Raw genomic sequence first — 18,606 nt, forward strand, 5'->3', positions numbered from 1 at the left:
TCAATTTCCTCGGACATGAGGTAACTTCTGAAGGATTAAATCCCCAGAGGAAGAAGGTTGAAGCTGTAATTAAGGCTAAAACACCTTCAAACATCAGGGAATTAAGATCGTTCCTTGGTATGACTAACTACTCCCGTAAGTTTATAGATAACTATGCAGAAATAACAAAACCACTCTTACACCTGCTTAAAAAGGAAACTACCTGGAACTGGGGGGAGCCTCAGGACCAAGCAGTAAGTGAACTGAGGAGGAAGCTCACTCAGGCACCCTGTTTAGCATACCCAGAGGGGGTAAACCCTTCTATCTGGAGACAGGATATACCGATTTAAGCATAAGTGCTGTTCTGTATTAGAAGCAGGACAGTTTAAACAAAGTTATTGCATATGCTAGCAAGACTTTGTCACCTGTTGAAGTTAAATTCAACACGTGTGAGAAGGCGTTATTGTCGACTGTCTGGGCACTACAAAATTTTCGTAGCTATATCCAAGGTGAGAAAATAATTGTAGAAACAGCTCACCAACCTCTACAGTATCTGCAGAGTGAAAGAATCAGAGACGGTAATCTCTCTAACAGTCGGATTACTGCATGGACCTATCCTTACAGGGATGGCCGTTAGAAGTCCGTTATAAACACAATAAGAGAAGCCCAGTTGCCCAAGGTTTAGCAGAATTACATGACTGTACTGCTCCATCTCTGGATGATAATGACACCGGAGATGACTTCCTAGAAGAGCAATTGCTATCCCCTTATAAAGTTTATGACGAGGAATACTGTCGACCACTACCGGGGGTATACATTGATTGTTGTTAATATCACCACGCCGCTGGTGCAGAACGGAAGTTAGTTGTAGGTATCGGAATCGCCTGGACAGGTGATTATCCCAATGTATCTATAGGATACAATATTGGTCCCAAAAGCAGTCAGATAGCCGAACTCTACAGTATATAAGACCATTCAAATGGCAATAGAATATGGTATCAAAGAATTTGTTATAATAACCGATTCCAACTATGTTCGCAACAGTTTCGTCGAATATCTGCCTAGCTGGAAACGTAACCAAATGCTGAAAAGCAATAACAAACCTGTTAAACATGGGAAATTGTTTTGTAAAATCGATGAACTGGTTAAGGAAAATGGTTTAACCATATATTGGAAAAAAAACAAAGGCCATTCTAAAATAGAAGGTATTGACAAGGATGGTAATGACTTGGCCGATTCACTGGCAAAACAAGGTGCCATCAATGGTGAAACCCTAAACATTGATGATCTTATGGGTTCAATTCATGTTGACGCCATAACTAGACGACAGGCTAGAGATAATGCCGACTTAAATGTCGTGCAATGGAGTCAAGAAGCTCCTAGTGAGGACCTGATTACCAGTCAAAAGAACGATCCCGTCATAGGCATATTCTATAGACATATAGAAGACCCTACTGCCAGTCCCATCACGGATGAGGATTGCAAAGATAATGAAGATTTACGAATCTTGATGAGATATAAAGTCCATTTAGTATTATGGATGAGTTGCTGGTAAGAACGTCTAAACATGGTATTCAACAATGGGTAGTCCCAACTATATACCGAGGGTTAATGCTCCAACATGCACATGATGCACCTACATCTGGGCATCGTGGTGATAAGATCACATATGAGATATTGTGTGATTATGTATATTGGCCACACATGTTAAGAGATGTTAATACATACTGTCAGGGATGCTTGATTTGTCCGCAATATCAACCCCATGCTCCAACCCATCGTGCACCACTTCAGAAGAGGGGGGTGTCATTACCCTGGTCTGATATTCAAATTGACTTTATAGGTCCTGTAACGAGATCTTCAAGAGGTAACAAATACATGTTAACCGTTACATGTATGTACACAAAGTGGATAGAGTGTTTGCCTTGTAAAGAGAACACGAGTACCGTGTGCGCCACTTTGTTGATTAACCATGTCTTTTCCAGGTTCGGTCTGCCTCAAAGAATTGAGTCAGATAGAGGTAGTCATTTTACCAGCGAAGTAATGGCTAAGATGTGGAAAATTCTAGGTGTTAAACGAAAGCTACATATTGCATACCGCGCTGCATCTAGCGGGGGGGGTCGAGCGATATAACCAGTCTATCGTTAATATTCTGAAGAAGTATGTTAAGGAGTCTGGTAAAGACTGGGACATTAAATTGCCCCTAGTTTTAATGGCAATTAGAGCTACACCTAGAACTGCTACCAAATTGTCACCTTTTGAATTGATGACAGGAAGAAAGATGGTTTTACCACAGCATTTACTATATCGTACTTCAGATCATAACTTGATCAATGCTGCCACTACACATCAGTATATCGAAGATTTGCGCAAGCATTTACAGCATGTGTTTGCTTTTGCCCAAAAGAATCTAGAAAAAGCAGCGACAGGGGTTAAGACCTATTACGATTTAAAAACCACGAAAAAGGAATATGAGATCACAGATCAAGTCTATCTGTATAACTTTGCGCGAAATCAAGTCAAGGAAAATAAATTTTTACCTTCTTGGAAAGGGCCATATGTCATCATTGACAAAATTTCCCCAGTAGCGTATAAGATAAAAATTCCTAAGGATGGTGATTTTATTGAAAAGTGGGTTCACATTAACCAGTTGCGTGCTTGTCATCCTAAATCTCAATTAAGGATTATAGGTGTGGATTCGGACGCAGAAGGGTGAACGACTAACCTGGATGAATGCTTGATTCACGTGGTATCATATGATGTGAAATGTTGTGATGTGCCATGATCTCATTTCCTTGCCATCCAATAACTACATTTTCTAAGCAGGTTACTAGCTTGTTTAACTGCGATAGGCATATTGCTGAGGAGTCAGTAATAAATGTAGTGAGGGATGAAGTTATAAAAATAGAATTAGAGAGAATACATATGTTGATGAATCATAATCATGTGTTGTCCTAGGCCAAGTGATTTCACACTGTTATAAGTTTGTATGCTTAACAAACCTTGAATGATTAGTAGATAAGTCTGAAACGAGTTTGTGATCCGTGACTTTCGAAAGATGTCCAAGAAAGATGTGGAGTGTTTCTGGATCGTACTGCTCCTGTGCCAAGAGCTACGGACCGACCCGATCGCAGAAATGGGACCATCCTCCGGCATCCTGATTCAAGAGACACCAGGGTTTATCTTAACAGAGAAGAGGATCCTGACCCGACGTGTGTTCGTCAGCTTGGACCCCAAGATTTCCATCGAGAAGGCATACAACATGTCATCGATGCAGCTTCCTGTGTTACAGACTTGTTACCAGATGCACCTCCAAAGAGCACAGGACCGTGTGCGAAATATCTTGGAGCAAGCCCGGAAACCATTTGTATCCAGTACTATTTCAATGAACAACCAACCCAAAAGGTTCTTCACCGCAATAATTGTTGCATTAGTTTGTGCCACTGTCGGTGCAGTTGTCGCAACTGGAATGTCTGCAGCCAACTCTATTACTGTCCAAAAGCTGGATGTGGAAATCTATGCGCTAAAGCAACACATTAACGATATTCATCAGGTGATAAACCAGCACAGAACACTTCTCCAGGACGTGTTAACTATTGTGGAAGACACAGTTGTTACAACAAATTTGCATTCGGAGTTAATTGCCAAATCCACTGAGTTGCACCAAAGTCATGACTTATTTAAACGTGAACTTCTATTTCTGCATGACCCAATATTGTTCCACACACTTGCTTTTCTTGACGAAGTGCAAACGGGAATGATTGAATTGGCAGCGGGACACATACCTCTGTATTTTGTATCCAAGGATATTGTTCATGCGATGCTTGCCAGTGTGGCTGGAGAGACAATTGAACCTATGCAATTAAATCTGGCCCTTGAGATGGGGAGCGCTATACCTCTGTCAGCGTGGTGGTCCGGTGCCCGGAACCCAGACACAGTGTCCAGGCGGCGGAGCATGGACTGGGACCCAATATGCCTGATGTTAAGTGGGAGTCTTCAGTGTCGATGTGGATTAGCAGGGTCTGGTGCAGGGTAACCGCACGCCCCCTGGTGTTGAGCACCAGCGTTTGTGCAGCCACATACCAAGACCCTGAATCAGCTTCAGCGGATACCAGGAACTAGGAGCTTGGAAATTAAGCAGACCTCCCAGGAGCTGAATAGGGAGGCTCTGCAGCAAGATTGTATCCAGTACTAGAAACAAGGCTAGACTAGAGATAGGCACCAAACATGAAAACAAGACAGAACTAGTAGAACCCAGAACCAGAGAAGGATAGTAAGCTAAACCCAGAACATATACACAATACATGAGGAAAACATGAACACAACAAGGGCATGACTGGACAGGACTGTACATGGGCTGGGTATACAAACTAAAACAAGACAAGATAACATAAGCAAAACAAGAGGAGAAATAACTAAGTACTACATATGTAAATCATGGGGATTTAGTAACACTATATGATCATACATTGCATAAGCCTGCCAACAACGCCAATGTACCCCATATCTGGCAGGTCCTACACTGCCTAATGTATGCTAAAACATCCTAAGTAGACATATATATCACTTGCCTGCAAGAAAGGGCAGAAGCCTTGAGCAGCTGTCTGCAGGACTCTGAAACAGAAAGGAATGTTGGAAAACAAACGGGTGTGGCAACATAAAACAAACATTTAAAGGAAACCTGGAGACTGGGAAATCCAGGGTCGAACTATAGGAATGAACCCAGAAATCCCAGCATAAAGAAAACCAGACATAGAATAGAAAACCAAAAACCCAAGGAAAAACTAAACAAGAATTGTAACAAGAGTACTGGATACCAGAAGCCAAGTCCAGACATCAGAACAGAGCAGAGCAGAGCAGAGCAGATCATGACAACCTCTCTTAATTGATCCGGAACGTATGGAGATTTGCTTTTTATTGGCCATACCATATGTAACTCCCAAAAACATTTTTCAAATGAAAACAAATTGCATTAACAATAATAATATTATGGTTGATTGTACTAAATGTAAGGTTCAAGCTCTTACAGGTACAAAAATATACAAAAATGTTCATTCCACGCACAGGCCTATGTCAGTAGAAATGATGTGAATGCACAATATGTCTTGTAACATCTTTAGTGCTTATTCAAAGACTAAATTAATCTTGGCTTTGATAAGCACTAAGGGGGGTTATGTCAGGATATTTATATCGGCAGACATTTTGTGCTAAAATAGAAATTAAAAGTGTATATTGCCTGAGTCACTCAGAACAGAGCAGACTCCATTTTGGATTTCAGGCAAGACAAAGACACACAATTTCTGTAACACTAACCACTGAGCCTGAGCTAAGGAATGCATTATATAAACAAGCCAAGTGATAAGCAATGAAGCAGGGGGATGGAAGGCTCTGTCTAAATGTTAATGGAATTGAAATCATTCTAAACACAGACATTAGTGACAGAGAAGACTAAATAATTAATTTTACTTTCTAAATTTTACGAGGTCCCATTGTAATTAAGGGGTGAAAATTAGTTTATAACTGTCTTTTTTAGAAATTACAACAGGAATTGTCGACGCACTGTCTGGAGAAAATCCAAAGAAATGCTTTGTACTGACAAGTAAATTTAAGTTATGGTAGTATTTTAGATAAGCCAAATGACGTCAAAATCGTCATCAGGAAAAGTTAACTCTTTCCTGGATAGGAAGGTTTAGTGAGGCGAGACTGCCCTCTATGGACCAAATACCTAAATTGCAATCTGCAGGTTGACCACACCTTCAGTTTCCTATTGGTCTTATCAATTAATGATGTACAGAGAGTCTGGCCCTTTAAAAGTTAGGACAAAGGGAAGAGAGAGTCTAGTTGAAGTTGGAGTTGGGCTTTCAGATGCGGACATGCAGAGAGATCCAGGACACAACTCAAGAAACACTCCTGGACACTTAGAATTTTTTTCTAACACTATTTTTACTATTACTTACATACCTCCATACAACCAATCATACACGCATTCAAGTTCCTGGGACTACCTTCTCATCTGATGAGAACATCTACTTAACTGGTAATTATGCTGGTTTTATTTAATTAATCTAAATTAATTAAAAATCTAATAGCATGATATATGACTGGATAAATCACGGTCAGATTTCAATATTTAGAAATCTTAGTTAACTAAAGAATATATAGTTATAAACATTCCATTCTGCAGGTGGAATTAAGAATAATTATATATTAGTGTGATATTATCACGTGTTAGCATACCGTTGTTTTTATCCAGGTGTATTGATTTGCTCTAAAATAAGATAAGAAATCTTTTTAGGCAAACTAAAATTTGGCTTATAGAATCTGGTAGATTATTCTTATTGGATGGTTCCAGGAAATTATTAATGAGCTGGTTTGAATGTTATTTTTTTTTTTTTTAATTCTTTATTTTGGTTGCGCAGGTGAGTACAATAACAATACAGACGCCACAACAGCGTACTCGTGTATACCAAACATTCAAAACAGTGGCATTTTTTTTTTTTATTACAGGCTTATTTCAAAAGTTTAACTCACAACAGTGGCAGAAACAATCACATATGCTAAGAGTTACAGGCTTTATAAATTCAATGTTAAACACTAGCTTAGACGTTGTGTTAAAGGCAGGTAAGTAAATACGTCAGGTCAGACAGTCCGGCAGTATAATGTTTAGAGAGCGGGCTAGTTATCACAGTATGTTTAGTTAGTTCCTAATCTTTCCTGCCTCAATTATGTTAGTAGATATGCTATAAACATGCAGGTTTTCATAGTTGTACCAGTAGCTAATAATCAGGCGTGCTCAATTTTTGAGGAATCTAATCTGTAAACATATTTAAGCACAGCAGCGGTCTGAGTGTGATGATGGTTAAGTAGATTAGGCCAGGATATTCAAGTGGAGTAGGTACGGTACACAGAAAGAAAGTAAAACCCAAATAAAAAACATATTGCCTACGTTTGTGGCATACGGTCCACTATGCACGGTTGAAACTTCAAACACATAATGCGCCTTAGGGAAGACAGAATAGTGTTACATAGGCTAAACAAGCTAGGCAGGCTAAACAATACCTGAATAATTATAAGTGTACATTTCAATTCTGTAATATTTAATATTAACAGGCTAAGCCATACCACGCAGTATATCTTCGGCTTAAAGTGTTTTATTAAGCTGCAAACAGGCTAGATCTATTCGTCGATCTGGTAATATCATGAGATAGACAGGCTTACTTAGGTAACGCTAGGTAATTACACAGGTTAGCGCTAAGTGTATAGTAGCGATATGTGCGAGGCCCAGAGGCAACCCTCAGAGAGGAGCCGGACACCTATCACCTAGCCCATGAAAAATCAACGTATATCTGAACGAATCCACTACAGAGGTCTCTAGCCGGAGTGTGATAAAGCTAAGCCGTTATGTGTGGGTAGGCTAATTAAACAGTACGTTGTAAAAACAAATCATAACCTTTCTATCATTCGCCTGTCGCAGGGATGTAAGGCATGAAAAATTAAAATTAAAAATTAAAAATTGGCGGGACATAGTCCTCAATGGCTGCATAGATGTGGTAGCATGACAGCAGTCCAGGCCGCCGTGCGGCAGTGAGAGTTAGTGAGTGTCAGCCTACACCAGTGTTCGGCTCTGGCTGGGCACATACCGAAAAGTCCCCTGGGGTCTTGGCGTCGTCGATCATGGTTGCTGGTCTCCGGTGTGCAGCCGTGCTGTGAGAGGGAATATGCGGGTCTGGTTGGACGTCGGCTCTTGGAGCTTGTGAGCAGCTTGTGCGGGAGGCCGGCTTAGCAGCCTTGTTCTCTCTGGTGCAGGGGTCCGGGTGTTTGCTCATGCGGTATGGCGCCGCTTTGCAGGTTGCAGATGTCCCTGGGCGAAAAGTGGTTCTGGCTTGAAGGGTGATCCCCTTCTGGTGTACTTGCAAGCGGGAGCTGGCGCCCGGGAGCTGTATTGATGTTTTCTGCCGTTTGGGTGCTTGGCGTCGGGTGGCTGTCCTGGGAGCCGCTGGCGGGTGGCTGTTTAAGTGGCGTCGGGTCGTAGGGCGTATCCACGCCGCTGCTTGTTTCAGTACCATCTTGAAGGTCTGGCCTTTAGTGTGGATTGCCGACCAGAGGCTTGCGCCAAGCCGGTCAAAGAACTCTAGAGTGTGTATAGGCGGTTTGATGCGGGTTCTCCCCTTCGCGGGCCGCTTCTGAGTCGCCATCTTGGGTGAGCCCATGCATGGTTGCCTTTCTGCTGACTTTGTCGCTTGGTTGGGGGTGGTGACCGTCCCCAGCGAGGACCGGGATAACCCCCGCCGGTCCATGGGGGGGGTAGCAGGGCTGTGCGTGTGTCTCGTGTGGGAGTGGGTCCCTTGCCGGGTGATCGTCCGCCTCACCCATGCTGCAGGCTCCGCTCCGTTTTAGGCCGCATGGCCGGTTCAGGCTTTACCAGGTCGGATCGGTGCCGGACTGGTATCGCTTTGATTCCTGCGAGGTACTGCATCTTGCTCCAAGCACCATAAGTTGCTAGCCCCTGTGGTTTGGGCAGGATTAGTGGATTCGTGTCTGCTGGTGTTGGAGGATTCAGAATGCACGTCCGGCCATCTTGGCTGTCAGGCCCCGCCCCCCGTTTGAATGTTATTTTAATTGAAAATTACATGAAAATAGGATATATTATGCCTAGGAGGATCTAGCCAGCATTGAAAGGGTTACTCAGTTGATTTAACTGTTAGCCAAGGTTTTATGGCTTTTCGCTGTGTGAAGTTTTGCTTTCTGTTTGTGAAGTACCCTCATAAATCTAAAGTCTTGACAGTTGATGCTGTAGCTTTGTAATGTGTTAACCATTGGAACATGTATAACCATTCCATTGTATTGCATACTTATGTTATACTAAAATATTCACTGATTATTATCATGCATGCTGCTTAATATTATTATTATTTGTCACAATAAATTATATCTATTTTTATAACAAAATGTGATTTTATTTGTATGGAATACATTTCACTTACATGATAACGATATCAAAGATCTAAGAGAATTGAAATAGTGGGCAATTCTCGACTGTTTAATATTATCATCCCATAAATATCCCCACACCAAAGGAAGGAAAAACATTAATATTTACCCCACAGAAGAATAATTAAGCATGCCTTGACCAGGGGGAAGGGAATTGTGATGTCCGTCCTATTGTATCGTGTGTGGGGTGTGCGACATGTCTATGGGATGGGAAAATAACAGATTCATAGATGCAGTTATTATTTCTGTGGCAGGTACATAAGAGAAGATGGAGCCAAATGTTTCCATTTGGATTGAGGTTGGTCTGGAACAAAGGAAGTGGTCAGTTATTTTTTCTATAGGTACGCCTTAACTCCACCCCTGGGCAAGACTTGATAATCCACAGGGTATATATCCAATGCTTTGGAGAGGTGTTGGTGCACTTGCTTGGGGCCAAGATCTAATTTTGAGTGAGTCACCATCATCCTTCCTTGCCAGAGACCCCCTGGGAAGAAGTTTTACTTTAAAAACCTAAGCGAGGACTGTTATTTTATCCATTTTGTTTTTTATCTGTTGTTGGTGTAACTAATTTGTTTATCATATATTTTTGTATGCACTGTGACTATTTTTTGCTCATAATAAACATTAATTTATCAAGTTCTGCCTTTGTCTGGTTAAGACTCATGCTACCTGAAGAGACTAATTGGTATTTTGCAATTACATAGATATTGTGCTACGTAATATTTGGTGGGTTTTTATTATTGATTTACCTGGGGGACCAAGGCACCCATTTATAAATTGTCTTGGTGGTGGCAGTATTAAAATAGTAATAGTTATATTATTATGTTTAAGTGTGGGTGGTGTTAAGGGGGATTTTGTCATATTTTCCGGTCTAGTGCAGACAAATAGTGAGCTTTAACCCTTTCACCAACACAACTACGTCACACACACTCTTGAAGTAGGATGCGTTCATCACACACTGGTTCACTGGTGGTCCTTCTTTGAAAAACGTTTGGTAGATACTAATCACTGCATATCGGGAACACCCCACACGACTTGCCATTTTAGAAATGGTCTGATCTAGTTGTCTAGCCGTTCTAGCCTGATCCAGATCTTTCCACTTTCCCATTTTTCCTGCTTCCAACGTGAAATTCAGGAACTGACTGTTCACATGTTGCATGACATATTCCACCCCTTGATTGGTTCCATTGTAATGATTTAATCAATGTTATTCACATTGGTTAAATATTTTATGTGGTACTTCCCACATTTATATTGGCATTATTCCTGACCTTCTTGCTTCACACCAACATGCCCTTCTCTAGTCTGTCTCTCCTCTCATCAATTTTCTTATTAATTTCAATCAGTTCTACTTTCTCCATTTAAATACCCAACATAGTACAGGGATGTGGAATTTGTATCACCCAATGCCTTGGTCATGCAGTTCCAGGCGCTGGGCCGGCAGTTTGGCGTTTAGTGCCCATGGCAAGGCTGCCATTGGCAAAAAAAGTGTGTGGATAAGCAAGTGTTACTGCTGTACTCTTAGTTTTTGTAGACCTCCGTAGACACTGAATCTGTGGTTCCGGCGCCCTCTCGTGAGATTGAGAGTGCAGCAGCCGGGATTACCAGCTTGCACTCTGACTCAGTGGGTTCTGGTATCGCAAGTAGCCATTACTGACTGAGATTATGCTAAGAGGCATGTGCTCCATTGGAGTCCGATTTGGCTTAAGGGTTAGTGAGAGTAGGATATCCAGCACACACCACATACAGCCAGCACACACACACTATATGCAAATAGCACACCCCACACATACACCATACACAGCCAGCATACACATTACACCCAGCCTAAACACACTACACACACAGACTATGGGGGAGAACAAAGGGCGAGGCACTAAACTACAACATTTTCTAATTTTTAATTTTGTGTCAGGACAAGTAGATTGTCATGATAGACAAGTAGGGTGGACAACCACTTTAGTTCATTGTACAAATAGATTTTTTTTTTATTCTCCCATCCCTGTGATACTACTTGTATCCCTCACTTCTTCAACAATATTCTTTTATTTTTCCTTCAACTTAGACCTTTATCACATATTTACTCCATTCTGTTCCTACTTCCCCTATCCTTTCCCACTACCCTCTGTCACTATCCCTCGCCACAATCAACTATATCTCCACTTCCCTTCACATTCCAGTCAGACATATACCAGATCATTCCTTCCTTCCCTCTTTCAGACATGTTCCAGAGCCTCCTTCCTCCTCCCAGTAGCCAATCTCCAGTTCTCTTAATTCCTGGGACAACAATTAGCTGTTTTTTCAGCCCCTTCCATCCCTAGTCATATCTCTCTCTGCTTTTACTATTATCCTATGCCTATGTACTGTCACTGCTCTGTCTTCTCGACCAGAGCATGAGAGCAAGCCAGGAGCTGTGATTAGAGAAAAAGTATAACTAATTTAGGCTTTGCACTAAAATTGAAACCACTGCCTGGCTTCACTACAGTCACAGTGTGACTAGTAAAAGAGGGGAAATAGATTTAAATGCGGGTACCCTGGATATGTGCCTGTCTCTTATGAGAGTCTGTTGTCTTTCATAAAGAAACTGAGCTGAACTGCTCCCATCACTGGGCCTCCTATCAGGTGGAACTTTAGGCCCTAGTTGCACTAATGACCAGCAACCCTGAAAGATCTGTCACAGGGATTAGTAGCAGAATAGGACTTTACTTACATTCTGCCACTGAATACATGGTTGTAGATAACTCTCTGGCCCATAATATTTGCAACAATGTAAAGTTGTTATGGTGCTTATAGTGGCCCTTTAAAATGTATGTGTCTTGGTACACACAAGCGTGAATAAAATAAAGTAAAAAATCTATACATTTTGGTAGCATAATCTCTAGCAAATGCATAGATTTTATAAAAGAAAATAAAATGAAACTAACATCTTAATTAAATTATGGTCCCTCTCTCATTTGTCAATCAAGTGTAAACTTGTTTGAGCTTGTCCCTCAGCAGCTTCTGTTCCTGTACTCCAACTTGTGTTATGGCAACTACTTGCTGTGAGGTCAAGGTCGGTGCAAGGATTTTTGGCTACCCAGGCAAAGATGCATTTTGCCTCCTCCCTCCCCCCGCCCCCTCAAAAAAATGTGTCTTCACCTGTGTGTCTTGTAACCCCCCTTTTGATTTTCTTATCACTCCTTTACTATGTGGTACACCCTCTTGTGTGTCTCTTATAACCCTCCTTGTGTATCTTTCTTTCCCCAGCCCCTTTGTGTGTCTCCCCATGGCAAGGCTGCCATTGGCAAAAAAGTGTGTGGATCCATTCCTTTTGCGTGTCTCTTTCTTCCCTCCAGCCTTTTTCTGTGGCTCTCTCCCCTCAGAGCGTTTTGTGTCTTTTTCCATTCTATAGGCTTAGATATATAGCAACACACAACCATACAGGCACTCAGTCACAGAGGTATGCAGGCACACAATCAAACAGTCACACAGCTATACAATCTACACATACAGGTACAATGTCATACATAAAGACACATACAGAGACATTCAGAAACACCTAGGACAACTTAAGCGAGAAGGGAGCAACCCCTTTCCCCCCCCCTCCGCAAGCCCCCCCCCCATGCACACACTGCATTCATTATATACACACACTGTAAATAAATATTCAATTAATATAATTTTTTTAGGATCTAATTTTATTTAGAAATTTACCAGTAGCTGCTGCATTTCCCACCCTAGTCTTATACTCGAGTCAATACGTTTTCCCCATTTTTTGGGGTTAAATTAGGGGCCTCGGCTTATATTCGGGTCGGCTTATACTCGAGTATATACGGTAATTAGAAAAATCGGGGCCAGAAGCAGGGGATTCAGATTTTTGCGCCCCCCTTCTCTGGCGCCCTAAGGCAGCTGCTTGTGCCGCCTTATGGACGTGCCGGCCCTGTGTGAGGTCGCCTATTGTACAGCTCTGCAGAATTTGTTCTCCTGCTGTCCTTCACAATGTGAGGCATGCTTGCTTGGTAAATATATGAACAGATTAACAGAGATCACTCTGTTCTAACACTGATGCCCTGAATTGAAGCCAATGTGTGAGAGTCATGTCAGAGTGTCTCCAAACACTGCCATGTGCAATCTTATTTTATGGTGAGTTTGACATCATTGTTACACCTCTGTAAGCTGTCAAGATGTCTGCCCTGTCACCATTGGAAATAAAGTATTTAACTTATAATTAATGATAAGGCATAAAAAAGGCATAATCTATCAATATGATAAATTATATTTTCAGTGCATATTGAGATGTTAAAGTTAACCTGACATGCCGTATTTTAAATCTTGTGATGATGAACTTAGGGAACAAATTCACAAAACATTTGGATATAGAAACCGGTACTTACAAAGAGTATTGCTAGGCTGCAATCTTAACTGTCCTACATATTGAACTTACTTATGTTGCCAAACCATTCCAATTACCAAGAGTATTGTTTATGCCCTTAGTAAGAGCAAGCAGGTGTTGAATAAATAGGCACTGATTATTATAACATTAACTGGATGAAAGAGAGAGTGATGAGACACGTGATTCCTGTCCACTCGTTATATTTTAAATTTGTCAAATAAATTGTTAAAAAAAAATTATGTAAGAGGTTAATCTGCTCGACTATATTTATCTTTTGTTCTCCAATAAACAAATAAAGAAAACAAAATTATCATTCCAAGAGAAGGTTACACCTATTACATAATACTTAACCCCCTAACTACCACCAGGTACACAAATGTACCCAGCACTGTAATGATGCCCATCTTTATTAACTGAGCTGCCTTCTTTATAATTATGGTGGCCTTTTTAAAATTGACAGTTGAAAGGGAACTGATATATATTTCACAAATATACAGTATTTCACAAATTAACCATAGCAATTTTCCTCTTGCGGGCCATACGTTACTTTACATTTTGGAGGTATGTTTGAGTGCAGATTTTTACATGTTTGCTCCTTAAAGAATGTGATCAGCAAACATAAATACATTTTTTTATTTACAATGCCTCTCTCTCTCTATCGTTCTTTATATGCTTCCCCTCTCCCTTCCATAAATGCTGCATTTCTCCAAAGTTGGAGAAGCAATTATATTAGTAAAAACAAAAAAAAAACAGACTAGCACTTTTTGGTAACGGATTTATATTCCTTTTAATGTTCAGGTATAGTGTGAAGTTAAAGGACCACTCTAGGCACCCAGACCACTTCAGCTTAATGAAGTGGTCTGGGTGCCAGGTCCAGCTAGCTTTTACCCTTTTTTTATAAACATAGCAGTTTCAGTGAAACTGCTATGTTTATACTGAGGGTATAGCCATCCTCCAGAGCCTCTAGTGGCTGTCTCATTGACAGCCGCTAGAGGCGCTTGCGTACTTCTCACTGTGAAAATCACAGTGAGAGCACGCAAGCTTCCATAGGAAAGCATTATGAATGCTTTCCTATGCGACCGGCTGAATGCGAGCGCGGCTCCTGCCGCGCATGCGCATTCAGCCGATGACGTCGCGAGGAAGAAGAGGAGGAGGAGGAAAGCTCCCCGCCCGGCACTGGAGAAAGAGGTAAGTTTAACCCCTTCCTCCCCCCAGAGCCTGGCGGGAGTGGGTCCCTGAGGGTGGGGGCACCCTCAGGGCACTCTAGTGCCAGGAAAACGAGTATGTTTTCCTGGCACTAGAGTGGTCCTTTAAGAAAACAACTGCATAATGTTTAACTTTTTTATTTGTTTTTACTTTCAGAGAAACCACTGAATACTGAAGAAGATACTCAGAAGAAAAAAAGATTTAGAAGAAGATATAGGAAACCTAAATCACAAGTACAGGAATCAAAACCAAAGCATAGTTTTCTAGCAGAGCTGCCTTTTGCAAATGTAGATATTGGAGCCGCATTTGAAAGTAAGTATATTCGGTAAATACAAAGATATATTTACTTTATGCAGAAACTGACACACTGCAATACATAGTTCAAAAACATTGAAAAAAACTGAATAGGCAAAGTTTATTCACTAAAGTAGCAATTACACATTTACTATACAAGCATAAAGTTACAGGAAGAGCTCTACTGGAAGTCTTTTTGGAAGTTCCACCCTTCATGCAGCTGATCTCTCTTAGGTTGATTAATTTTCACCTATAGGATATATAAGTGGCAATATAGGTCAGTCAGTGAGAGGTCCCCCAGAGGAAGGCTTCACAGCCGAAACGTTGGGGTTTTCATTTTTCCTTCTCTTGGTCAGTATACCTTTTTAATGGGTTTTTGCATTTAGTACTTTACTCATATTGTGGTGTTGGTACTATATACTGGTTTAGCACTATATTATGCACTTTATCTCTGTTTACAAGATATTCAGATGTATTTTCTATGCATGAATAAATACTCTTTTTATGTGCAAAACCTTGGTGTGCCTCGGGATTATTTTTATTTTTATTACACATTTACTAGCCTTAAAGTGACACTGTAGTCACCAAAACTTTTGCTTAATGAAACCATTTTGATCTATAGATCATGCACTGCAGTCCCACTGCTCAATTCTCTGCCATTTAGGAGTTAAATCACTTTGTTTATAAACCCTTGTCACACCTCCTTGCATGTGACTTGCACAGCCTTCATAAACACTTCCTGTAAAGAGTCATCTAATGTTTATCCTTCCTTTATTGCAAGTTCTTGTTTTAATTAGATTGTCTTATCCCCTGCTATGTTAATAGCTTGCTAGACCCTGCACAAGCCTCTTGTATGTGATTAAAGTTCAATTTACAGAGCAATAGATAAAAGTGATTAAGGTAAATTACATCTGACTGAAAGTGAAACCAGTTTTTTTTTTCATGCAGGCTGTGTCAGTCAGAGCCAGGGGAGGTTTGGCAAGAGCTGCATAAACAGAAACAAAGTGATTTAACTCCTAAATGGCAGTGAATTGAGCAGTGAAACCTGAGAGGCATGATCTATACACTAAAACTGCTTCATTAAGCTAAAGTTGTTTAGGTGACTATAGTGTCCCTTTAAAGTGGTTCTTTCATCATTAGGATATTCATATACAAAATGTATACCTTTAAAGTTTTTGTAGAGACAGTTATGTTTTGATATGTGTATGTGTTTTGTTTCAGTCCCCAAAACCCTGGAGAAAAAGGGGAAAAACAAAAGGAAAATAAATAATCTCTCAGAAAACAAAGATGATGATATGAGTAAAAAGAAAAAGACAGCAAATTATTTTGTATCTTTTCCTATTTCAAATCCTAAGGTAATATATACTTAGATGTTAGATTTTTGGGGGATAATTTATCAAAGTATTCTGCTCTAAGTGGACATAAGTATTAAAAGTGAAGCAAACACCATGAAAGCCAGTGGAACCCATAGTACATTCCATTAGTGACTACCCTTTTTAAATATGTGCACCATTTCTTTTTACCAGAATACTGCAATCCGTTCTGTATATTTTAGGGTCCCTGCCGAAGCTGCTGCTTAGGCAGAAAAATGTACATTGCGCCTGATGATTATATCTGTTGCACTTTTTTCTTTCCCCTTTTCTTGACCCCTATCTTTTATTTTAGTGTTCAGGTGTGGAACTCTGTCCAATCCTAACCAGACCTTAAAGGGATTCTATAGTGCCAGGAAAACAAATCCCCCTCCCGCGGTGCTGAAGGGGTTAAAACCCCTTTAGTCACTTACCTGAATCCAGCAGTGATGTCCCTCGGCACTGGGTCAGGCTAAGCCCACGCTCCTCCCAATGGCCGAACTCACATTAGGATTTTCCCATAGGAAAGCATTATTTAATGCTTTCCTATGGGGAAAAAATCTGACTCTGGAAGACCTCATGCAGAGCGTGACCAAAGGTCTGTTTTAAATCAGCCACTAGAGGTGGAGTTAACCCTCAGGTAATTATTGCAGTTTCTCGGAAACTGCAATAATTACCACTGCAGCTCCTTGAATAAACATTTAAATGCCTATAACTAAAACGCTTCCTCTCTTGGGATCTGTTCTTCATTTCTTCCTTTTTGATCTTGTTTTCTTTAACCCCTCAAGGACACATGATGGAAATATTCCGTCATGATTCCCTTTTACTTCTGAAGTTATGTCCTTATGGGGTTAAATCATGTCTTGGGGTATTGAGAATCTTTTTTTCATATAGAAGTCTTGGTTTCCCTTATTGTTAGGAGGTTTATCCACCTATATTTACTTACTACTAAGACTCTTACAGAAATTCTATGCTATATGGACATATATGTGCATTGAGCATAACAGTGCACAATCTCGAAAGATATCTGCTTACTCCTATTTCAGATATAAGATTACCATCTCCCCTGAATGCTTTATTAGAAGTGTTAGTATTTTATATAAGTTTCCTTTATTTTGTGGGGAATCTATACCCTATAATAAAGGTGTTTTTACTATTATTGAATGGGCAAGATTCATATACCGTATATACTCGAGTATAAGCCGACCCGAATATAAGCCGAGGCCCCTAATTTTACCCAAAAAAACAGGGAAAACGTATTGACTCGAGTATAAGACTAGGGTGGGAAATGCAGCAGCTACTGGTAAATTTCTAAATAAAATTAGGTCCTAAAAAATATATATTAATTGAATATTTATTTACAGTGTGTGTATAATGAATGCAGTGTGTGTGTGTATGAATGCAGTGTGAGTATGAATGCAGTGTGTGTATGAATGCAGTGTGTGTATGAATGCAGTGTGTGTATGAGTGCAGCGTGTGTGTATGAGTGCAGCGTGTATGAGTGCAGTGTGTGTGTATGAATGCAGTGTGTGTGTATGAATGCAGTGTGTGTGTATGAATGCAGTGTGTGTATGAGTGCAGTGTGTGTGTGTATGAGTGCAGTGTGTGTATGAGTGCAGTGTGTGTGTGTATGAGTGCAGTGTGTGTGTGTATGAGTGCAGTGTGTGTGTATGAATGCAGTGTGTGTATGAATGCAGTGTGTGTGTATGAGTGCAGTGTGTGTATGAGTGCAGTGTGTGTATGAATGCAGTGTGTGTATGAATGCAGTGTGTGTGTATGAGTGCAGTGTGTGTATGAGTGCAGTGTGTGTGTATGAGTGCAGTGTGTGTGTATGAGTGTAGTGTGTGTACGAGTGCAGTGTGTGTGTGTGTGTGTGTGTTGCAGAGCCTTGGTGGGGGGTGGGTAATTTTTTTATGTTATTTTTATTATTTTAATTTTTTTATTATTATTTTTTATTTAATTTCATTATTATTATTTTGTATTATTATTTAATTTCATTATTATTATTAATATATATTTTTTTCGTCCCCCCTCCCTGCTTGATATATGGCGGGGGGGGGGGCTCTCCTTCCCTGGTGGTCCAGCATTGGCAGTTCAGTGGGGGGGAGAGGGGGGCTGGCAGAGAGCTTACTTACCGGTCCTGCAGCTCCTGTCAGCTCCCTCCTCCTCCGCGACGTCAGTTCAGCTCTTCTGTCAGCTCACACTCTAAGTCTTGCGAGAGCTGCACTATGACCCCGCGGCTCTCGCGAGACTTACACTGGGAGCTGACCGAGGTGCTGAACGGACGGCGCGGAGGAGGAGGGAGCTGACAGGAGCTGCAGGAGAGGTAAGTAAACTCTCTGCCAGCCCCCACAGCCCCCAGTCTGTATTATGGCAATGCAAATTGCCATAATACAGACTATTGACTCGAGTATA

General features: G+C 40.9%; 1 protein-coding gene across 1 annotated transcript in view; it reads left to right on the forward strand.

Moving 5' to 3' along the window:
- Nucleotides 1-18,606, forward strand: part of LOC134587102 (uncharacterized) — a 161,611-nt gene that overhangs the window by 14,727 nt on the left and 128,278 nt on the right. The window contains exons 2-3 of the mRNA XM_063443225.1: nt 14,705-14,860; nt 16,064-16,197. Of these exons, the coding sequence (XP_063299295.1) occupies nt 14,705-14,860; nt 16,064-16,197 (290 nt within the window). The remainder of the gene's footprint in view (nt 1-14,704; nt 14,861-16,063; nt 16,198-18,606) is intronic.

This window comes from Pelobates fuscus, chromosome 2 (assembly GCF_036172605.1).
Source record: "Pelobates fuscus isolate aPelFus1 chromosome 2, aPelFus1.pri, whole genome shotgun sequence".
In the NCBI taxonomy this organism is placed as follows: Eukaryota; Metazoa; Chordata; class Amphibia; order Anura; family Pelobatidae; genus Pelobates; species Pelobates fuscus.